At 34.5% G+C, this 26127-nt stretch overlaps 1 protein-coding gene across 1 annotated transcript in view; it reads right to left on the reverse strand.

Moving 5' to 3' along the window:
• LOC106458450 overlaps window positions 1–26127 on the reverse strand; it is a 125094-nt gene that overhangs the window by 39196 nt on the left and 59771 nt on the right. The window contains exons 10-13 of the mRNA XM_022384661.1: window positions 22613–22746; window positions 22349–22449; window positions 21471–21497; window positions 16182–16253 (exon numbers count right to left, since the gene is read on the reverse strand). Of these exons, the coding sequence (XP_022240369.1) occupies window positions 16182–16253; window positions 21471–21497; window positions 22349–22449; window positions 22613–22746 (334 nt within the window). The remainder of the gene's footprint in view (window positions 1–16181; window positions 16254–21470; window positions 21498–22348; window positions 22450–22612; window positions 22747–26127) is intronic.

Consider the following 26127-nt stretch of genomic DNA (forward strand, 5'->3'; position numbering starts at 1 on the left):
TAGGACAAAAATTAAAAAAAATGAGAGGCACCCATACTGTTGTATTTAAAAACTGAATCAGCTTCAACACAAAGCATTTTACGTTAAGTAGTGGGGCTAAAAGATAGCTACGATATTTTGTGGTAGCTTCAGCTAAATCAAAACCCCCCTTTCCGCCGCTCCTAATGTTACCATTAAATATATTGCATATTAGTAAATAGCAAGTTTCGGACTTCCAACGTTGTATGCAATACTTCCAAGAAACAATAACCGGAATTTCTTGTTTCTTGCCTTGCCACTCATAAACAATACATCGCCTTTGGAGATCCTGTGTTAAACTAAACTATAAGCAAAACTTAAGCTACGATTTGTTTGTTTGTTTGTTTGGAATTAAGCACAAAGCTACACAATGGGCTATCTGTGCTCTGCCCACCACGGGTATCGAAACCCGGTTTCTAGCGTTGTAAGTCCGCAGACATGTCGCTGTGCCACTGGGGGCCTTAAGCCACGAATTAAAATATATGGCAAATATAGGTTAATGCAAATTGAACACCAAATGGAGAGACATTGCATATTAATTATAAATAAAGGTTTCTGTGTATATTCTTAGTAAATCTAAATATGGTCCGGCATGGCCAGGTGGATAAGGTGCTCGTGGGGGCGTTATAATGTGACGGTCAATCCCACTATTCGTTGGTAAAAGAGTAGCCTAAGAGTTGGCGGTGGGTGGTGATGACTAGCTGCCTTCCCCCTAATCTTACACTGCTAAATTAGGGACGGCTAGCGCAGATAGCCCTCGTGTAGCTTTGCGCGAAGTTCAAAAAACAAACAAACAAATCTAAATATATATAATCTTTAATTTCATTTTCCAAGCATTTCATTCTTTCCGTTTTTACCCCTTCGTGAATGAATTTATAAACAGAATTTACAGATATACTTACAAATTATACTAATTAAAAGTGCTATATATCTTGTATACAAATCTACGTATCAGGCCATTTATAATGATCAGTCAATACAATTTAAGCACCCCAAGTTCTGATTGCCACTAAAACCCAATCCTGAGAGAAAGCCAGCGGATTTAGCACAAAAACACATGTAACCCCATCTAAGTTTAGGATAAGATGTACACGCATATACAGTGTATATTAACTACCTCTACTACACTTCATCACTATATGTTCCACGAATCATTCAAAATATTTAAAGAGAAGGTGGTACAAAATATGTTCTGTAACCAAGATCGCTCAAACTGACTCGTGTCAAACAAAACCGTTTCTAAGGTGATGGACTCAAAGTGGTACAACCGAGAAGGTGGTACAAAATATGTTCTGTAACCAAGATCGCTCAAACTGACTCGTGTCAAACAAAACCGTTTCTAAGGTGATGGACTCAAAGTGGTACAACCCAGAAGGAGGTACAAAATATCTTCTGTAACCAAGATCGCTCAAACTGAATGTGTCAAACAAAACCGTTTCTAAGGTGATGGACTGGAAGTGATACAACCGTAAGTGCAAAGAACAACAGTGGTAGGAAGGTCATCATACACGTGATCAGGACCGCCGCACTTTGAATCTCATTGTGAAACAAAACAGGAAAACAACAGCAACATTATGCCGAGAGTTCAACAATAAGCGCCAACAAGCAGTGTCGCAGAACGACGCGAACCCAATCACTGAGGGTATCATGGTACAGTGGCTATAGAAGAGCCACGCACTACATAAACTCTTGTGAAATGCACGTTTGCACACGCAAAAGTGCGGTGACCATAAATTGTGGCCTCCGGATCAGGCCGAAAAGTGATCTGATCAGGTGAGTCACCTGTTCTACGTTCAGGAAGACATGATTTTTGAAACATATCCTCTTACGATTTTTTTTTCTTTTTTCGTATCACCTTTTATGTCAGTCTATATCTGGCGTGTTTATATATTCCTATCTATTTTATAGCCTTCGAGTACATTCACTCTGCATTTAAGTTCTGGTTGTGTTTGATATCTACATCGAAGTAACTTACGGATCAAAAACCAACGAAAATTCAAAATTACGTTAAATATCTACGTCTAGGAGCAAGGAACAAATATCACTGTAGCTAAAACAGTAACTTGCACACACTAGTGAGAATGTGGAGACGTGTTTGGAAAAACATTTTAAAAAATCTCAACTGAATAAACTTTTTAATATCTAACAAAATCAGGGGTCTCTACCTACTGGGTAATAGCAGTGCAAGCGACTAAGATACATATTACGTTTGCACTCCGTGAACAATCAACACATCAGTGGCAACATGTTAATATAATTTTCATTACAGAATATGCTCCCTGATGGTTTAGCAATAAGACTGGGGGCTTATAACGCTAAAATTCGGGCTTAGGTACACGCGGTGGAGAAAGCACAGATGTGGTGTAGCTTTGCGCTCAACAAATATATAAACAACAAACAATTCGTTCACTAATTTATGTTTACATTTAACACATTTCACCCTGACAGTTACATTGAGAATAAATAGAAAATACAAATCTTAATAGCAAAGCTATATATTTCTATACATCATACTTCGACGTAAATCCAAATGTACATTATGAGCGTTTCAGGGTAGAAAACGTGAAGTTGACGAAAATGCTCGTAATGAACATTAACGATTGACTAAGATGATACGTGTGGATTCGACGAAAATGTTCGTGATGAACTTGTTTCATGATTGACTGAGGTTATACATGTGGATTCGACTAAAACGTTCGTAGTGAACGTGCTTCACGGTAGACTACGCTAATAGGGGTAAATCGTGCGTGAAACAATGTTCGAAACGAACATATTTGATGGTGCAGTACGTTGAAATGTGTGGAGACAGACCAGAAAAGTAAACATTTCGAGGGGCGCTGCATTTTCGCTCTAAGGAGTTTAAGCGGTTTCGATAAGTGGTTCGTAGTTTGCTTATACGAACTTCTTTTGTTCATTCCACGTCGCTAAAATTGTTGTTACAAACAGTAGTTTGTATTAGGTGCTAACAGTTGTTGTTTGTTAATAAGCACAAAGCTACACAAAGGGCTATCTGTGCTTTGCCCACCACGGATATCGAAACCCGGTTTCTAATGGTATAAGTCTGCACACATACCACTGTGCCACTGGGGACAGATGCTAACAGATTGTCATCAGTGAAAACCTGCCACAATTTAGTGGTTCATTCCAAATTAGTGTGGTCCAGAATGCTAATTGTGGTCCAACACGATACTGTACATCAAAGCTGTCAATAATTTTGAGCTGGTGAGCTAGAAAAGTGGTACTCAAACTTCATTTGTTCGTGGACCACCTGATTTTTGTTTATTTCGGCCGCCCAGAGTGGGATCTATACACTATACTACTACTACCGCTTCCGTTCCGTAATTATGCACTTTTCCGAACTACTTGAAATGAGCCCACGAACCACATCACTGAAAGTGTTCTTACACACTAGTTTGCAGAGCAACAAGACACTTTCGGTCACCTATTCTACAACTTCTTAAAAACCACTAGATTGAATTAGAGGGAACAGTACCCATCGCCAAATTTTGGGCTACTCTAATTGAATAGTGGAATTTGACCATTACTTTTGTGACATACCAAAGGCCCCAAAGTGCGAAGTGGCATTTTTCTTTTTCGGTGGTAACGGAATGTTATGCACATTCTTGGACAAATGTTTCCATATTTTATACTGAATGTTTGTAACAATAAAATGTTAAATAGATACGGTAATAAGAAGTGTTAGTGCAAAAAGTATTCTACGGGTGTTAGGCTTAATATTTTTACTAATCAGGTTTCTTGTCTCTGGATATATATATTTAAATAAAGATTAATATAAACAAGCCAATAAAAAAATCTAATGTATAAGAATATCTTTAAAACTCATATAAGGTTTACGCGTATAACATTCTTATGATAGGTCAAAATAACTTAATTCCTAAATCTTTCTTCACATTTTGTGCATTTCTTTGTTTTACACATTCATAAAATGATAAAATGTAACGTTGTTGATCCTGTTTAAGATAAAGGTACATTTATGAAATTCCCTCGGGCTTTTTATTATAACGTATCTAGTTCACGTCTACATAATATATATTTTTCATGGGTAGCCCATTGTTTTATTTCATTTTTGTTTTTATACTTAATGAATTTTTAATACATTTCTAAACATTTTTGAAGTGAAGAAGTTAATAAAAAATACTTGTTCCCAATCTTTGTTTGTTTAAGCCCAAAACTGCACATTGGGCTATCTGCAATGTGCACTTCGAGGTGGACAATGTACAGACAGCCGAATGAGTAGCTTTTCGCTAATCTAACGAAGAAACGTGACAGTTGATCCAATCACATATATAAAAAAAGTATTATTCTGTCAACAGACAGACATGTAACTTTTAGCAATGCTTCCTATAATTGACAGAGGATTTCAAACCTGAAATTAGTACCGAATGTAAGGAAATGCCAACAATACGAATATGAAAGTACGTCTACGGTGCCTTTTGTCAGTGAACACAATTCAGATAGGTGGAGCTAAAAATATTTTCCACATAGAAACATTAGTCACGTGAGACAAAACAGAACTCAAACTATTGAAATGTGCAATCACTTTAAATAAGGTTTATTAAACTTGGTGAAATATGATTGAACATCGTAGGGTACTTTCGGAAACAAAAACAAACATTAAAGGCCAATAAACTGTAAATAATGCTTAAAAAATGACTAATATGTAACAATATTTTATACGTTTATAGTATTATTTAAACTTTTTATACTGCATAACAGTGTTTCATAGAGTCATTTGTTTCTCATCGTCCAGCCAAACTGATGAGTTCTGGAATTGAATGTAAAGATGCCCAGGCAGAAACTAATGTGTGACAAAATGTAGATCCGAAATCCTATTTTTACAAACCAGTGATTTTCAGCCCCAATGGACAAATTAATTAGAATGTGGGGGAAAAAAACATCTTCAATTAATTCGCTTTTTATAACATTATTTAAAACTTAAAGATTTATTTACAATTTTAGTTTTTACGGCATTCAAGGTTTTGCTAGACCATTACTCTAAATATCAAAGTCTGGAATAATGCTGTAATAACTTCATAAAATAATCCGCACTCAAATTAGATTATTATCCTGGATTGAGGCAAATATATATACATATACAAACAATCGTTATGCTCAGAGTAAAGGTAAAACGTTAAATCGGTACAGAACATTTTGTTCTCAGAGTAAAGGTAAAACGTTAAATCGGTACAGAACATTTTGTTCTCAGAGTAAAGGTAAAACGTTAAATCGGTTCAGAACATTTTGTTCTCAGAGTAAAGGTAAAACGTTAAATCGGTACAGAACATTTTGCCAGTACGAATACCGGTAGCAAGGCGTCTACACCCTGAACAATTATTCACGAAGTTTTTTCATGTTTACGTCAGAAGTAACTCAAGTATGCTACAACAGCTAAATGTATGCTACATTTAGTACCGATTCTTTGCTAAACTGGTTTAACAGGTTGTTTAAATGAATTAATGCATGGTCGTGGTTAGGTATGGCACAAAATACGGAACAACAAAACAAGGACAAATGACGGCTCTTTGTAAGCTTGTTTTTGTTCCACGAATTTTATTACAACCAGGCACCTACTAGTTTCAGGCTTATCAAACAATGAAATATATACATTGGAATGAAGTAATAGTGATTCCTAGATAACATCAGCTATCCTAGCGTCGTCTCCCACAAAAAGACGATGAAAAGCCTTCCAATTTGTGAAAAAATATAACAATATAAATTATTAGCAAATAAGCATACAGTGCGTACTGTTTCTTTCCTCCATGTGTCACCACAGTTTCTGTATTGTGTTTCAGTAAACATCTCATATATAGACTGTAGTTTAGTAAAGTAAGTGTTCGCTTCGCCTTTTGGTGGAATCATAAAGTGAAGAGAAAACTGTCAAGTAGAAATCTAACGTTCAGGCCGAACGGATTCTAGCCAATACCAAAAGGTCTATCCTATTGCTACTTCAGCCTTAGCTTTTTTCTTTCACGGCGGTAATTGACGGTCCTAAGTATCTCACTCAAGTTCGATATAAATGCCTACATATTACCTGTCGATTGGAGATGTCACATAAACACCCTTCAAATTGGTTTGATTGCTTCGGGTATTAGCGTAACGGCCAAACCAAGGCTATCTGCGCTAGTCGTCCCAAAATTTGAAGTGATAAACTAAAGAGAAGAAAGTTAGTCAACAGCGCCCCTTCCAACTATTAGGCTATTCTAATTGAATAATAGGATTTAACCGTCAAGCGCCCCTTCCAACTATTAGGCTATTCTAATTGAATAATAGGATTTAACCGTCAAGCGCCCCTTCCAACTATTAGGCTATTCTAATTGAATAATAGGATTTAACCGTCATTATTATAGCTCGTCCACGGCCCCACAGTGCGAAAAGCATTTGTTTTTCGGTAATGAAACGCGAACTATTAACCCTAGGTACGATAAATACTAGGCCTGATCTCCTTCAAATCATAACAGTTGTTTGTTATGAAGTTGTGTACATACTTCACATTCACACATTTTTTTATTCCTATTATTATTATTACAGCTTTACAACGCTTTATTTAGTTTACGTTGACAAAATTAACCTAACTATATCACTATAATCTTTCAAACAACATCAGCATTGACTTCTATATGATTATTGGGCGTAATTTTCTACTGTATTCTTATCACTCTTTACCGGATTGACTTTTACTCCACACGAAGAACCAACACTGTGATCACTGGCTTCATTGCATACATACTACAAAGTTTCACTTAAACTTGATTTATTTTCGAAGTTCGCTGTTCATTCACTGTTTTGAGCTTATGGTTCTCAACTTACAATAATTATACTGAAAATGAATCAAACAAGTCAGTATAATATATGAGAATCACTTTCGCACAACGCTGTAGACAACCACGGTAAAAATTTTACTATTATACAACGCGATTCAACATGTTAAATCTTCTTTGAGTCCAGGCAGCAAGACTCAATTTTTCTTGTTTATCTAATAACCGATAAACCTGTAATCCTTGGGGTACTCATTAGTAAAAGTAAAAAAAAAAATGTGTTCAATAATAAAACCACAGCATATTATCATAGAGAATTGTATGTTTGTCAGTTAAACGCAAAACCGCATAATGAGCTATCTGCGCTATGCATATCGTAGAGATCGAACCCCGAATTCTGTCGTTATAAACCCTCATGTTTATCGCTGAGCTATCGGGTGAGGAACGAGAAAACCGTATTTGTCAATGATGAATAATAATGTACATCTGTAAAAACATAATTGATTTTACTTGTTGCGCTAGAAAATATAACAAGCGGCAAACTTCTGATACCATTTCTTGTTAAGTTTTAAGCAAGTACGTTTGTGGAAGTGAATAACAGTCATTTTCAAGAGACGTGAAACAATTAAAAAACAACAATAATGGAACATGTTTCAAGCCTGTTCAAAATGTATGTTCAACAGTGGCCTTTTACCAGTTAAATATTTTCCATGTTTTAAGTATGCTCAAAATGTATGCTCAACAGCGGCCTTTTACCAGTTAAATATTTTCCATGTTTTAAGAATGCTCAAAATGTATGCTCAACAGTGGCCGGAAAATATTTAACTGGTAAAAACTATAATTTTCTGAACAAAACAGTCTTTCTTCAAATCAATAGTAAAATGTTTTCTTTACATCTTTACGTGTATTAAATCTAAGATATACAGAAGTCATACGGAGAAGAGAGAGTATACAATACCCCAACGACGATAGGTTGATATCCGCACGATTTCCATCTCAGTCTCGCTACACAAACAACGGTTAACTATAGAGTTATATCATCAAAGCAACGTTTTATACTCTGTGCGTCACTCGCGCCACAAAGTAACCAGCTTTCGACGGAGGCCGATGTAATGGAATCTGTACCCAATTTTGGCAACGTTGCCTCACCAGTAAGAATACAAATCAGTGAATGCCATCCGGCTTATTCTTGTGTCACAACGTACTGTAACGTTCTATGTCACCATAAAACATCTGTGAATCACGATATGCCCAGATGTTCTGTGTGAATAAATTAAACTACACTGAAGAAACTTCTCTATTGTCCCAAGCAATTAATCATGCGTAAATTTGTTCTGTGAACATGTCGTGCTTATCGTAAAGTCGTACGGTATCATGGTAGATGAACCTAAGCCTAATTATACGGAAGTAATGTAAAACGAGTAGTGACGATCTAATTAATTTTTTTTTTTTTTACCAATTCAAAGCAAGTCACGTAAAAGTAATCTGCAAAACATCAGACCTTCAGAAATAAGTCGATTAACACTACCAAGCGAACATATCGTACCCATGTTAGCTTGTATGACCTGATCAATGCGAACATTCACCTTTCGTGGCGCTTTTTATACATAAACATTTAAAAAATTTACACGTGCTTTAACATATGTAAGAAAACACCAGAGTTAATAAACACTCATTGGTAGTAATAACTTGTCCTTAATGAACAAATATCAAATTACTGATGTGTAAAGAAATAGTGGACGAAATCCAGGATGTACCTTTCAAGAAACCAGTACCAATTGTTCTCTACAAAAGTTTTTTGATCGATGAAAACACGTTATTATTTAAATGCAAAGAAAATTATATTTCTTTGATTAATTAACTATGATATTACAATGCCAACAAATCACAAAAACTTTTACGTATGAAAAAAAAAGGTTTTCAAACAAGTTCTCATAACAAGTATTTGAGGCCACTGTTTAACGCACATACAATTACATGTCAGCATGTACTTAAACGTATGTGTGAACAAACGCCGACCTTACCAAGCGAGAGGCCTCAGGCAGCAATGTAATGTGATCATACAGTCCAGTGTGCGCTGGCGGGTATTTTAGGGGGACACCTCCCCCCCCCCCACACACATAAAAATATTAAGGTTCAAGTTCGGTGACTGTTATTTTATGGGTATATGCATTACTTAAAAACAATGATTACGTTTTAATTTTAAATGTCATTTTTCACAACCTAAATTTAATAGGCTAATAATTTAATTACTATTAATAATTATTATAAATATACCCACGTTGGAATTTGTGATTGCCATACTGAATATTGTAATCAGAAGTAAAACCAATGATTACATAACTCTCTAACACAAATAACTGAAAAATTAATTATCAGTGCAATAAATAAAACCTAGATACAATTTGAATGTTAAGAAACTGGAGACATGCTAAGGTGGTAAGGATACTCGTAAATTAGACAATTAAAATATTAGTTTCAAATTCCATCTTTGCGTCAGTGCTGAATTCGGGGTGGTGTATGGGGGGGGGGGGGGTTACCCTGTGCAATAACATTACACCTGAAATATTTTAAGTATTCTGGTGTTTTTTTTTAATAGATGTTATTCTTTTTTCTTTACAAAGAGATGTTAACAACTGAATAAAAGTTGTGACACATGAGTCAAGATTTACTATTATTGTTGTGACGCATGAGTCAGGATTTATTATTATTGTCGTGACGCATGAGTCAGGATTTACTATTATTTTTGGAATACCTGGACCCAACGATTATACAAACGGAATAACGTAAAATTCTGGTGACTTGCCGAAGAAAAACGTGTTTGACCTTGGCAGCTTGCCAATATGTATCGCAAGAAAAGAGGGGCTTGTATCAAAGAATCCATAATTAGAGTTAGATTGTATAAGATAAAATTTCTCGAAGTGTGTAGACACTATTAGACGTTTCTAGAAAAGCGGTTTATGCTTAATAAGCTCATATGAAAACTATTTGTATTGTAGTGTTTCACGTTATTCGGTTGTTTCGTGCATTACTTAACGTTCTGATTGTGATTTGAACTTTTCTGTGGTGAAGTATGTCACAGAAATCAATTCTACAGTTTGTTACAAAGAAACCTAGACTACAAAGTAGGGAATTGTGACGCTGAGTCTCTGGCTCAAACTGAAGTTAAGCAGCCGAGTCTTGTTGATTCGTCAACCCCTGCTGCTGTAACTTCCTCACCCAAGACATCAACTTCGGTTAAATACCAGAAGAAATGGGAAGAGGAATATGAATGGCTATTTTTTTATACATCCCTTGGAAGGGCGTTTTGTAGGTACTACCGAGAATTTTTGTAAAATGATTTAGATGCACTACATAGAACATGTGGTGTTCTCATAACAACTCTGTTTGACAACTTTCGAAAAGCAACTAGGAATGCCGGGTTGCTCGAACAACATTATAAGTCTGAGAAACATGCTCATGTTCAAGCAATGCATAAATTTAAGTGAAGCGGGTCATAAAATACCGGTTCATTACTTGACTTGTTCAACAGTCGACTCAGGAATGTAGTCGCAATGGAGAAGCAATGAATGCGTTTGTGAGAAGCGTCTACTTCTTAGCAAAAGACGAAATCCCACATGCTACAAAGTATAAACATTTTATTTCTCATCTGCTTATGCTACAAGACGACTCTCTGGAGCAACTGGTGGAATATCAAATTGATCGTTCGACATATGTAAGCAAAGCTACAGCTTGCGATCTGCTGACCTACATTGCCCAAGTTCCAGATTATTGTGACGCCTCTGAATTGAATAACATATATTATTCTATAATGGATGACGAATCGTCAGATATCAACAATGTGAGCCAGTTGTCAATTTTGATTTGCTATATGACTAACTGTGGTGAAATACAAGAAAGAACTGATTCTGAAACCATTATGAGTTCACTTGACAGAGAGCTGATGTAAAGGAACCTGTATTACAAGAATATCATTTCTTGTACTTTCAATGTACAATGTAGGGCCCATCTTTTATTTTTAGCCTTAACCAGCGCCTGAAATAAAATCGTGTCTGTGAAGAGAATTATTCATGTCAAAGACATATATTCACTATTCCACAAGTCATCAAAGCGTGAACGTGTTGCACGAGGTTCAGAGGCCATTGGAAGAACCTGAACTAAAAATTCTAGAACCAATCGAAGTGTGCTGGCTCAGTAATTACAAATCTGTTCATGTCGTCTTAACTTGTTAATGCTCAATTATGATGGCCTTTGAGAACCTACACAAAGATGGTACAGCTTTAGCATCGTTAGCATGAGGTACCTTACTGCAAGTGGAGAAATCTCGTTTTATTGTTACACTAGCAGTTTTGGGTGAGGCTTTATGTGCAGTATCTAATCTCAGCAAAGTTTTGCAAAAAAGAAAACCTAAACCTGTCGTCACTTCTGCAGCTTGTGGCATCGATGATAGCACACTTGAGAAGTACAGGGACTCAGTGTGCCCATTTAAGTAAAGAAAACTGTTTTACTATAGCTGTCGTAGATCTCAAAATGAAGGCTTCTGGCATGCGGCTGATTCTTGAAAATGAGCCAGAAAGTCAAACCTTCAAAACCGTTAACAATTTGTAAACACTATGATTGAACAAATGGAGCACCGATCCAATGATCAAGCAGTCTCCATCATCGACGTATGTGCTTCCTTCCAAATGGTCCAGTCAATGTGCAATTTGACACATGATGATGTGATGAGAGGATGTAGCTTCTTTGATGGACTGTATACTGATGTCGTGTGGGCTGATTTTAGCTCCTTCAAGTACGTTACAAAAGAGCAATAACATCAAGACACTATTAATCTGAATGTCTGATGATGGTACTGGTTTCGACTGCTGGAGCTAAGCGTTCTTTCAGCGGCATGAACCATCTTTTGAATAAGCTTAGAAATGGAGGGTTTTAATGTACTTTTATACAACTTGGAGTTAATGTTTTCAACTGAGAGTAAATTCATTAGAGAGAAATGTAACTTCAAGGTAAAGACAATAAACTTTACAAAAATATTGCAGAAAGTCTCATAAACAATTCCCTGAAACTCTCCTTATCTCAGAAAGAACAATGAATTGTTGGAAAGGGTTGAGAGGAGGATTAATAGGATGATACATGGGATGAAAAGTTTATCATAGGAAGACAGGTTAAGATCTCTAAACTTGTTTTCTCTTGAAAAAAAAAGAAATGTTAAAGGGGATCTGATTGAGGTGTTTAAGATTGAGGGAATTAATAGTGTTCATCCATCATTTTTTTTTCGTATTTAATGGTGAGAATAGTAAGATTAGAGGACCCAAGTATAAATGTTAACAGGGTAGGAGTCATCTTCAGCTAAGACAACTTTATTTTTCTAACATAATGGTTGGCCTCTGGGACGTGTTGCCTTCCAATGTGGTGGATACAGTTAATTTAAGTGAGTTTAAGGGAAATATTAACAAGTATTTAAATGATAAGAGCTGGCTTTGAGGGTTTTTTTTGTTTTGTTTTTAAGGGTTTAGTTTAATTTAGTGGACCTTTTGGTTCAGCTAGGTTGTCCTTTGATTTTATTTTATACATTGTTCTATTTCGGGTACTCTTACAATAGTGTGAGGGCATGGTGGTTAGGGCACTTGACTCACAATCTGTGGGCCACGAGATCGAAATTTGTCATTAAACATGCTTGCATTTTCAGCCATGAGGCATACCAAGTTGATGGTTAAACCCAAAATTCATTGGTAAAGAGTAGCCCAAGAGTTTGTGGTGAGTTGTGTTGACTAGCTGCCTTACCCCTAGTCTATCATTTCAAAATTACTAATGGTTAGTAAAGGTAGACTTTGAGTAGCCTTGTGCGAAATGCAACAAAAACACAAACAATAAAATAGTAAGCATAAAACAATCAGCATGGAAAATGTGAAAGAGTGGATTGTGAATGAACAGGGAAGTGTGTAAAGTTTATCAGTTGATCAGCTTGCATTTGTGCCTTCAGGATATCCTTAGAACTCTTTAATATTTTAATAACATAAGTTATAGGATTATATTAAAGATAATTATTTTGTTAAAATGCTTTTAAAACATTCTTGGTTACATTCTCTAATAAAATGCACATAAAGTTTAAGGTAAAACAGTATACGTCTTAAAAAAGTACACAGAGGCAGACATCCTGAGACAAACAGATAAAAACAAACTTTCCCTGCACTACTACATTTTTATCAATGGCAAAATGCTGATAGTATACCTTTTAAAACTTACTATTCTAAAAAAGTCTTACCTTTAAGTCCACACTTCAGCAGCACAGCAATATTAATAAAAGAAATGTACATACCTTATGAGTTGCACGTACAAAAATATTTGAGAAACAGAACTAAACTGAAAACTACGACCTGTTACACTTATATAATCGGTTCTTTTAAGTATGCAAGGCAACAACTACTAATCAAATTACATTAAACCTCAAAGATACTGCAATGAATTCAATTGTAACTTACATGTTTTTCTTTTGACAAGCTGTTTTTAAGTAAATGTATTTTCAATATTTGTTTTTCCTTATATTTCAACTTGTTTTTTTAACCCTGCATTAGTCTTCCAGGGTCTTCACAGACCCCAAATATTTTTTAAACATTGGCACCGACAGATGGAAGCACGTACATGTTTGTTGTTCTCAGTAGCTTCAGTATTCGACTAGTTTGTGTTAAATTGTTACATCTAGTTTAGGTGGTGAAAAAGAAACAAGACGTAATATTCAATGTTCATTTATTGATTAATAAAGAAAAATATTTTGAGTGTTAATATTTTTTGTTTCTAAAATAATAGTTTATTATCATTCAAATATTTTTGAAATAATTTTTTATGATGGGGTCTGCTCAGACCTTGGAAGAGTGACTATGGAAAATGTTTATAGAAAACTAATGCAGGGATGATACTGGTAGCATCAATTCTGTGAGTTTTATCATTAAAGCTACATTAGTGTTGAAAAGCTGTTTTCATACATCATTCATCACCTGGTAGGAGTTTGTTTGTTTGTTTTTACCTGATGTGAGCTAAACATTTTTGTATTAAAATAGTATATTATACCAAGATGTTTTTGCTAATTTAAGATACTACATTTAGAATTCTACAAATTGGGAACTTGCAAAATATTTGTAGCAGTAATGGTAAAACATGAGTTTAAAATTTTATAATATACAAAAGGTTGAGTATGTTGTATTAAACCATTTTTTAATGTATAAATCAGCAAGTTATGTGAAAACCACAGCCAATATAAAGTTGTGGTGGAAAGGAATATATATCAGAACCACATTTTGTCACTGCTTGATATAAGATATGTAGTGTGATGTCACCAAAAATTGATCCCTTTTGGTAAAGGTATGTAACAGCCCTTTCTGATGCAAAATATTCAGATACTCAGATCATTAATATGTGTTCAGATCATGGATTTGGAATTTCCTACATGGGGATATTGGGAAACAAAAGAATATAAATCAACTAGAAGCATGAGGACCAACCACTGAAACCTGCAACAAATCATATTCCTGCCATAGTTAGCAGTGTGTGGCATCTTGTAACAGGTAAGAATCCATGAACACAAAGGTCAGAGGCAAATGCCATCCAAGTATCTCAAGAAACAGAATGCAAAATAATCAAATAGGATTTTCATCTGGAAAAGTGATGTATACACATGTTGACATATCCAGGAAAGAAAAGCCAGCTGTAGAAAACTGTATCACAGATAATTAGCCAGAGAAAAATGGCAGTACCTGATGACACGCACAAAGAAATATGTACCTTAATTACTGTCAATGGGTGAAAAAAAAAAAATTACAAAAGTGATCTCTGGCATCTCACAAAACATTTTTTAACAAAATCATGATCATCATTGAAATCTATGTTACAGGAAAGTCAAAAATCAGAAGTGAGGATGCAAATATCAAAATGAACTCTGCTTACTTTAAGACTAAAGTTTTGGACCCTTTATACTACACAGAAATACCAACTTTCTACAGAAATGAAGCCAACTGGGTATGGATTCACCAAGATAAGGCTTCCTGTCATATCTCCCATTCAACCATTGCATATCTCAAGCAGCTGGAGAATAAAACAAGTATTCACACTACTCCAGAAAGATATACCAGTTAAGTCACCACACACACACACACAGTGCTTATGAATTTCTCTGGAATCAAACTATTGAAATGGATGCTGAGAAATTGTCATCCCCAAACATTAGATTGATTATGGAAAGTAGCAGGGAGGAGGTGTGCTTTGGAACTTAAGTATTAAAATGGAGCTTTATTTCGATGAAAAAGTATTCTGTAGAGCCATTGTCAAGATGCAAATTTGTCAGATAGAGCATTACCAAATGGTGACATGGAATGTAACAATGTGTTGATGCTCCTAAACTATTTTAATATAACACACTTGACCTCTCTATTACATGGATAATATAACTTGTACTTTAATCATCTGCTTACTGGGTATTTTGTTTCAACGTTTATATTTATCTGTGAAATTATCTAATCTAAAAAATTTTTATTGAGCTAAACCTAGAGCAAATACTCTTTATCAAGCTTTGGTTAAGCCAAGTCTTGATAAAGTGTTTGTTAGAAACATCATCCAATCATTTTTTTTAAGTAGGTCATTTGTTTCTACAAGTACATATCTGCACCATCTTATTCAAAAAAATGTTAAAAGATTTTCTCATGCATATCATGAAATTTGAATTGACATATCACTGTTTTTAAATTCAATAACAGAGAATATATACAAACTTTAAATAAAAGTATAAGGAAATAACTGATATTTACTGATTAAAATATACATTCACTAGCAACTGAACAACAGTAGAAACAAATACATACACCCTTTTTTCTACATAATAATGTTTTATAGTTATAAATGCAAATATAGACAAATATTAATGATATCTTTGTAATCCATGCTCCAACCACAGTTTTTTCTTATCATTATTTTCACAAGGATGTGTTTATATAGGGGAAGGGTTGACTACACCAACATTCTGAAAGATCTAATGTTTTTCCAATTTTAAAATTTTTACAGCAAGAAAAATTAAACTTATCATCTAAAATTTAGAATTATGTTTCTTCGTGCAATCTTTTTTGTCATAATGCTATAACTCCAAGTTTTATTGTGGCCAAGGTAAAGGACATAATTTTAATTTCTATCATGTAGAAGAAAAGATTTAACATTTTTTATAAAAACGCTTCTAACATTGAAAGTAAATAGTTATGCCCCTAATATAATAACTTCACATTACTTTATGCAAAACACTTGTATGTTACTAATTTTTATTTTAAAATACAAAACATAAGAAGATATGTTGTTTTTTGCTACACATTTTATCAAATTAGACATAATCACTACAAATATACTTACATCGGACCACATCTTCTGGCAGTTCTTGTGGCACATTTTCACGAATAATCATTTCAAACTTCCTTAGCTTTCCTGAAAAGTTTAATCAAAGTGTAAACAAAAATAATTAAAAACATTACACACACATAATAATTTTGATTTTAAAATGCTTAGTTGAACTTTATTTATTCTTTTAGCAAGGCATACATCTATGTTTCACTTACATGTCCATAATATATGATATTACTACAAAATAATTATATTTTTATAATTACATCATCAACATATTAGCCTGGGTACAAGAACTAATCATTGCTAGTTGTTATGCTTATTAACCATTACAAATAAGAACTAGCAAACTAAAACGTTAGTTTTTTTTCCACATACCTTTTGATTTGTCCATTGAGGCTACAAATTAGAGGTGTATAAAAATAGCCACAATGGACACAAATTAACAGGAATGTGGAAAAAAAACATTTGCAGTTAATTTGTTTTTAAAACAATTTTGAGACCTACTGGTGTTCTTATATTTTACAGGCTTTCAGCATTAAAACCATAACTTATAAGTAAGAACAGCATAACATATTAGCAATATTTATTACAGGGATAATTTTTATTTCTGATCTATATAAGTAGCTTACTTTGATCAGGAGTTTGATAGATACTAACAGTTAAATTAATATATTAATACTGTACAACTTGCTGATTTGAGAACACAAAGGACGTGCAAAATAATATCAAATGACTACTAAACACAAAATGAAGGACAGCATTAAGTTGCCTACTAGTAAGAAAAATATACTGATCAACTTGAGTTTAAATCTTTTTCGTGTAAGTAGACTAATTTATATTCTTGGAGAGCATTCACCATTTATATTAGAAACATTTAATGTTTTTTAACAGTAGGTTAATGGGAGCTTCTTATCATTTTCTTACACTGTACTCAGTAAACAAATAACTGATCCAGTTATTGTTAATTTTAACACAGTTATAGATGGAAGTTCAATGATCACTTTCACGTTACCTATAACAATCAATATTATATGTTCATGCCTGAATCATAACTTAATTTGCAGTTATAAGATTTAAAATTACAAGGCTGTACAGAAACGAGGTTAAAAACTGTGAAATACGATTTAATCTTCTCTAAGATCACATTTCAAGCAACCATTCTCAGTAGATAAATAGATATAAAATGCTAGAAATAAAGTGAAGCACAAGAGGTGTAAGAGCAAAAAAATGGCTTTAACAATGCCACAGAGTAAAATATAGCATGTTCTTGTGTAATGGAGAGCTAAGAGGAAAAGTAAAAAACATCAAAAGTATATAAAAAACAGATGTGTATGAATATTTGTACATATATACCTCATAATGCCATAAAAATATTAGAATAAGAAACCTTGAAAATAGAAAGGTCATGTTTTAATGCCATTTTTTATAATAAATTGTTGATATACAAATGGTGGAACAAACTGTAACTCATCTTGCTAAACAGTGTCAAGTTTGGTCTGTCTCTTCTGTTCCCTAAACATAATGTTCCAGAGTGATTCATTTGGATACAGGCCAGGTCTCTTGGCTAGCCAAAGCACACTCTGGATATTATACATCTCATACCCTTTTTGAACATTGGGTGTGGTAAAGTATACTGCATTGTCATACTGAAAAAGGTACAGTTCTTCCCCCATAGAATTTCATTAATACAAACAAGGAAGCATTGTCCAAAATGTTACAACAAAATATTTATGGATCCTATTAACTATTTCCTGTGGACCAGTCCAAATGAGAAAAAAACAGGAACTTTACTATGATACTACTCCAATTCCTTTTCACAGTGGGAACAGTATGATCATATACAATCTCCAGATCACTATGAAACTTAAGATTTCTTTCACCTACAGCAAACAATACGTAAAAGGATTCATTGTGCTACACAGTGGTTTTTACATGGGTCTTCGCCCACATGTAAATGCTGAAAGTACCATGATAGTCAAATCTTTGCATTAAAGGCAGTAATGAGCCACTTATGGGCTGCAGTCCACCTTTTGAATCAAGCAGCATGGAGTTCCTTACACACTGTCGATGTCAGGGGCTGACTGGTTGGAGGGACAAAAAGGCAAATACATACTGGGCCGCTCTGCTTTTAATGTATATTAATAAACATATTAACACATAAATGGAAAATTAGAATAAAAAACTTGACAATAACAAATTTGAATGAACTCTTACATACAAACATGTCCATATATCAACATGTACATTTTTATAGTACAAATGACTAATTTAATTATAATAGTATCGTCCAATAATAATTTGTATATCTCCTTAATTTTGTTGGCCACTGAAGTGTGGACTGCAGTATGCAGAATTAAAAATATTCTGCTTTTTGTTACAAATACATTAACAGTAATCAGCCAGCTGATAACTCTCTGCACTCTGCAAACACCAATGATTTGAGCATGATAACTCAAATGCTCATTGCAAGAAATGAACATTTTTGACATATATTACTGGATGCAAATGACCTTCTACAATAAAGTTGCCATTAAGTTGAATTGATGAAAAGGTGACAGTTCCATTCGTATGGATATATTTTTAAGAAATTAATTTATTTGTTTGATAAGAAATTCACATGCTGTCTTCTTTTGATAAACCTATACAATGTAATGACTGGGTTATTGTGGGAATTCAAGACAAGAGCAATCTCTGAGTTAAGCTTAGTTCTTACAGTATCAATTTAACACTTTCATAAGTAAATCTAAAATTTATCTGAAATTCCAAAAAGACAAAATCAAATTTTTCAAATAAGATACACTACCTGTTACGCTGCTAATGGTAGGTCTACACTAATACTGGCAGTAGGAAGTTAATAATAGTAATAATACCCTATAGGCCTATAAAAAGAATAATTTATAATTTAAGTAGCTTAATGCACATTTGCCAAAAATCCTAACTTCACTGAAAATAAATCTGATGTTTGAATTCATCAGCATTGAATAGATACCCAAAATGAATAGAATAATTAATGCTAGAGTAGGTTGAATAGCTGTTGGAGCTTGGACACGTCTATGCCCTATTAAGCAGAATAAATAATAGTAGGTGCAGTATTAACAAGCTTAGATCTGTAATTTTTAAATACTAACTAACTAACATGGCAGTAATTTAGGTTTTATATCTAACAAGCCCTGAAGGTTTGATCATACTTAAAATAAAAAGATAATATAGGCTGCAGGGAAGGTATAATGCATACCAGTTAGCCTTGAGAATGTTTTGGAGCATTTATTAATGGAACATAAAAACTGACTTTAAAACAACTGATTTTTAATGTTTTCAAAATAATATTTCATATGGTTAGTACATGATTGAATTTAACTTAAGAATAGTGAAATAATCATATTTACTAAAAGTCTTAAAGGTGTTCTTGTTCATGCAAAAGTGAATTACGCCCAACCACCAAATGGTCTGTCTAACCTGCAAGTTTATAAAAACTACTGACTCTTTTTCTGATAAGTACAACCAAAAACACTTTAAAATTGCTAACAAATTTACCTGTACATCACGCAAGATTATCTACCTCAAACAGCATCTAAAATAAAATCGCCAGTATGTAGGACAGACCCAAATGACTCTTAGAGAGCATTTCAACAACCATAAATCTTCCATTAACACCAAAAAAAAAAGATTTCAATTCTATTAATAATATGATTCTCGTAGCCATTGAAATCAGTTTCAAAACTAAAGTTGATAAAGAAATATTTAGTATAAGTAGCACTTAGTTTTACTGGTTTCTTTCATTGATGAAGTTCTTGGTGAACACTAAGTTCTACTATGAAAATTGAATGCCAGTTACCCAGTCACAGATTTAGATGGAATAAGTGATTGGATGCAAAGAAATCTGTGATGAATGCCCACAGGATCCACTTCAAATTTATAGGGTAGAACTGTTTTGCTTAATTCAGGACCAGGTTCTCAAGTCTGACAGATTAATTTTTCAATAAAAGAAATTAACTGACCATGCCTATCCTTGACCCAAAGACATTTGTGAGAACAATGCCTGGAAAAAGCACTGGATGAAATTGCTAGACTAGTAAAGTTTAAAGAAGCTGACTTAAGGAAAGAATCAAATTTATTTGCAAAAATATCTTATAAACTGTTGGAAGGCTACAGTCAGGAACTAAAATGCTATATGAGAAGAAATACAAAATCATATCAGGAGAATGTGAGGTCCAATCTGATAGCTATGAAGAGAGTGAAGAGGCATCAGATGCAGAGCTTGAATAAAACCTACAACTAGTGAAATACAAGAGAAAGAGGAATTGCCATCAGTTTTAGTATCGTGTTACAAATTGTGGTGACACACTGTTTTGCAATTACAATAAAAGCAATCATTCACTTCATAAATAGTATTATGATATAATTGCATATTAATTACCAAGAACTTTTGAATGCAAATTGATTCCCTATTATATGTTGTTATTAAAAATGTAATTTTATTTCTGGGTCTGTTTTAAATCACTGGTGTTTTTGTTTCAATTGAGTTAACTACAAATAAATGACTAGCTAAGTGTCAATATCATTCACAGACTGCATATTTCTACTTGATTAAAACTTAGAAAAATAATAAAAGGAATTTCAATTAAATCATGAAATATGAACATAAATTATTAATTTACATAATGATATGTTGCTCTAACACTTAGTTCAAAAAACATTGGAACATTTTGCCATATCTGGGTAGTTACAAGTGTGATAACAGGAAATGACATCTAAGAAAAACATGTTAGAGGATAGTGTCATCAAAAGGATTTCAACAAAAAACATCCCTAAAAATAAATGCATGAATAAGGAATATGACAAGACCCAAAACTCCTAATATTTCATATGTATTTAAAACTGTAAAGGATCACAAAAATTTCCAAAAATATGTAAAACAATGTGCTATAGACTGACAAAATATAGTCTAAGCAACTTAAATTTCCATATAGAGATGTGATCAACCTTTAAAGGCTCAAGCATTTGGTGACAACTGGTTCAGTGGTTTGCCAGTTATAAGTACACACACAGACTTTTGTCAAGTAATGATTTAGATATACAACTTTGCATGAACATACTTAACCCAAACAAAATTACAGAAATACACATCTTTAGTGAACATTAATAACAACTAAAATGACTAACAAGAAATAAACTGACAGTAAAAATATACTAAGTACCAAGCTGACTCATGTTTCTTTTATATAAACAACCTGTGAATCATTTATAAAAACAAAACAGCAAAATAAAGTATAGAAATCAATTGTGAAGCTACTCTACCTTTTTCATCCTGGTTGTCACTGAGCACTTGCAAAAGAAAAGAAAAGATTTTACAAAAACACAAAGAGTTAATTGTTTATTAATTATAATCTACTAAATATGAAATTCATGCCATTCAATCATACTATGTCAATGATAAGTTGTTCTATTGTTTTTTTTATCAGCAGACACATGCATGATAAAGAAAATCTGATACCAGGCAATAAGGCAGAAACAGGTTATAATATTTGAATGTAAATATTTTGTTTATTTACTACAAGTTGTTGTGACATTATGAAGACCTTATTCAATGATAGTTTAACCCAGTAACATGCACTGTAGTAGCATTCATATCTTAAGTACTAATAGTGTGAATATTTATATTTATTACAAAATTAAAAAGCATAGTTATAACATGCACATTTTTTAAATTTAATCATAAAACTATTTGGAATTATAAGTAACTGTATCAAATAGTTTTCACATTACCAGAATAGGGATTTATCTTGTAGGTTTATCTATTAATGTAACTATATTACAATGCTGCTCTCATCTTACACTAAGAATTATTAGAAGAGTTTCTATTTATATCCTTTTCTCAATTAAAAAAATGTATTTTTATAAAAGAATATTTAAACCTTAAGCAGTTGCAAATTGTAGAAATACTAGTTCCCAATATACATGTAGTAGTTAGTTCTCAATTTACATTAAACAAAGAAAATGTACGTGCATTTTGCTTGCAGGTTATATAAAAGAGCAAACTGTTTATTGCCAATTCTAAAAAACTATGCACAAAATACACAATTCATAGACGATCAGAAAACAACTAAGGTTTGAATCTTTAAACAATGAAAACTATTTAGTATCATATGGTACAATTCAACTTGTAATGCACCTACTAAGGCCAGCATCTTGATCAAAATTGGCTTTAGGTTGAAACAGCTGCCTAAAATGGAGTTTACAGTAGATCTCACCCTCGTGGGAAGAATATGTATCCACACTGAAAATTAATAATTATCATTAGATAAAACAGATGTACTTCAAGCTATAGTGAATTTTATTTTGGTTAGTTCTTCATTTAAAAATGATTTTTAGGTATAACCTCACAAAGAAAAGAATAGATGAAAAAGAAAAATGCTGAAAAATTTAATAGCTCAACTCACCTTAAGGCCTTACTACACTCCTTGCATCGGAAGCATGACTTGTGGAAAGCACTCTTTTCTGCTTTAATTTTATCCATAAGGTAAACCTGCTGGCCACAGATTTTACACACTATTTCATTTTCATTCTTTTGGTTCTGTAACAGGAGTATTATATTTTTAGATATCTTCATATACAAGTAAAAATGATAGTATCATTATGTATTTTCATAAAAGTTAACATTTTCCTAAATTGAAAATTTATTTCCAATAATACTTACCTCTGCTATTCCTTGACATTGGCTTTGCCTGTCTAAGCATTAGTCTCGCATACTTCAGTCTTTTATACCTCACTTGCATGCCCTTGGCAATATCTAATTTGCAAATTCCTCCACCTGCATCAATGTGCCCTATATTCTAATACTTTATATAATCACCTCACTCAGATATTGTAATGACTTTTTCGAGACTTACACCATCCCAGTCACTAACACTGGCTCTTAGTGAGGAGGAAGGGTGGGAGAGTGTCAGTGGAGGTAAGTATTATTGGAAATACATTTTCAATTTAGAAAAATGTTAACTCCCAAAACATATTTACCCTCCACTGCCACATTAGCTAGAATCCCACATTGAGAAAGTGGAGGGGGCCAGTGAGGGCATTGTCCATACAGAAAGCATCTGTATAGAACAGGGGTGTGACAAGATGAGAGTGGTACCTAAGTGTGGAAACCACACTACATCCAGAACAGGTATGCTCTTCACCCAGAACTTCATATTGGTATCAAGAGTGGAATAGTATGTGAGTAATTATTATGAGCCATCCTCAACCAAATAACCGAGGTTCCACAACTCAGGGTTGGAATTAAGGGGTTATGGTCCCTATATTCCATGTTGGTGGTTAGGGCAATTGGACTGCAATTTGATACATAGATATACTTTTGATTTGATCCCAACCTGTAGCCATAGAGTGATGTGTTCTGAACCACCGAAATTACAATGAGAAACTAAGCCACACTGAAGTGAACAAACTATCTCTTCCACCTGAAGAAATCCAAAAGGTGCCACCCCAGGCTTAGAATGATGGGATCACATATGCCTTACTCAGTCAAAGGAAATAAACTCATCCAGTCTGGAATTATGAACATTCATCCTCACTCTCCAACAAAGTGGGCAAATAGCATTCCATTTGCCCCCTGAATTATGGAAAGGACATGGAACACTGTATTCAACCAAGGACCTAGGATGGGACCACTTCGTGTTCAGGATTATGAAGAGATAGTAGACCTCCATCAATGAACCATATACAATGCAACATTGTTCATAAGGAGGGTCAATGCTTAGGATCAAATCTGAACTGCTCCTACTGACATCTGAGAAATACATCCAGGAACTCAGGTAAGAGGGCTCCCAGCTTCGCCCTCTTCTCTAAGAGTGGAGGAACACACTCGAACACCCTGAAGGAAATGCCTCTGTCCACCACCCAAGCGACTGGAAACTGGATGAGGTAAGGGCTCCTTAGCTCCACTAGTAGAATCGGGGGGTAACATGCATTGGTGAGCCCTGAAGAACAGTGCAGTAGGTGAACCAAGTTCCCTATATTTTTAAAAGCAAACCGACCCTTATTTATTTAATCTGATGATCGGCAGAGACAGGCAGAATCCTCTTCAGCTTTACTCATGATAGTCCATGAGTAGCGAGTGGTCCATGATAATATGGTAATACCAACCGGTAACACACCTAGATAGTCTTATGGAACATCTCATTTCTACAGAACCTGTTGCAACCAGAAGTAAGTATAGTCAAATGGGTTGCTAGTGCAAAATTGGATTGATAAAAGCACACCTGTCTGGGCAACACCTGCCACAGAGTGGGATTCGGTGAAAGCAAGATGTAAGGGACACTGACAAAGAAAGACAAGATAAGATTCCTCCCTCGTCCATATAATCTAGCAATGTTGTTAAAATGGCAATGAGGGGGAGGGGGTAGTGGAAAACCCCAGAAGAAAAATTGCCAGATCATATAAAGAATGTGAGTAAAAAAAGCATTAGGAGAAGTCCACATACAGGCCTGTAAAATGTCCCCCATGTCTAAGAAATGGGCAATGAAAGACATAAATGTGCTGAAGCTGATGAGATGTAAGAAAGTGGGGATAAACCTTTGGACACCAAAGTATCCCAAAGAATACAGAGATGAGAACTAGCACCATGAAAGGAGTTAGAGTGAGGCACATAACACCTCTTGGCTCGACAGGACAAAACAAATGATCAGCTTATGATCAATTGTAGAGGTGAGAAATAGGTGGCAAAAGAATTGTGGAGAGACATATCCCCTTCCCTGGTGGCCAGAGACTTAGAGAAAAAAGGACCAATCAAGGTGTAGAAGGACCAAAAGGGAAAGATAAAGAGTCCTACTAACATGTCAACAACTCCAGCTGATGACATCAGCATGTAGCAACCACAAAATACCCATTAAAGGAGAGACGATACATGGTACATGAGGCTAATGGCTTGAAAGGTTGTCGAGACAAGGCATATAGTATCACCTTAATATTCCAATTAAGTAATGGAAAAGGCCATTTGGGCAGAAGGCTGGATAGCACTGGGGAGTCTAAAACCATCAGATGTTCAGGATAACTAAAAGAAGATGAAAAAGTTGTCTGACCTAAATTACATGAGACAAAGCTAAACCCAAGTAAAAAACAGGTAAAACAAAATATGGGGAACACGTTTGGTAAAGTGGGTACAAATTCCTTGTGAGGCACACCCCAGGCAACTGTAGATGTTAAACCCCAATGAGCTGGGAAGAGTCTTGGTGTAGAATGTTAGGATGAAGATGCCTCAATAAAGATAAACAAAGAGGAAGATGCAGAGATGGACTCACATGAAGAAACTGTAGAAGAGGAAATCATGGCTAGACTGGCCAATCTGGGGCTAGCAACATCTTGCAAGTAGGGGATTGAAATATAGCCAGAACTCTGAGTAACTGAGAAAGTGAAGGAAAATTCACAGATGTGCAATCCCATCCAAGCAGGACCAATTGCATCTATCACCCAAGCCTGAAGATGAGGTAGTGGAGACTCCAAAGCTTGTAGATGAGTAGCAAAAAGTGGCCAAAAGCTAACAAAGGAGGCCCAAAATGAGAACAAAGCTATCAGAAAACTGCACCACAGAGAATCCATTCATTCAGGAGAAAGAGAGGACTGAGATTGACAATCTGGTATGAAATCCATCATCCCCGGGAAAATGGCAAGCCAGGAGGCTGACATAATTGGAAAAGGCCCCATAGAGAAAGAACCAAAATTAAGAGACCACTAGAACTGATGAAACATCTCATGAGGATATTCCCCTGCAAAAGGTCTAGACCTTGCACTATTGCCTGTTGGACAGCAAAAAAGTCCTAAATTATTGATGCAGAATGAAGATTCATCCTCCATTCATATACTCTAGAATTCCTGACCTTGAAGATACACAATGCATCCCCCAAGTGAAGTATATGTGAAGAGAAACTACGGATAGAGGGCAGTATACATTTATATATAT

The sequence above is a fragment of the Limulus polyphemus genome, unplaced genomic scaffold, assembly GCF_000517525.1.
Source record: "Limulus polyphemus unplaced genomic scaffold, Limulus_polyphemus-2.1.2 Scaffold465, whole genome shotgun sequence".
Lineage (NCBI taxonomy): Eukaryota > Metazoa > Arthropoda > Merostomata > Xiphosura > Limulidae > Limulus > Limulus polyphemus.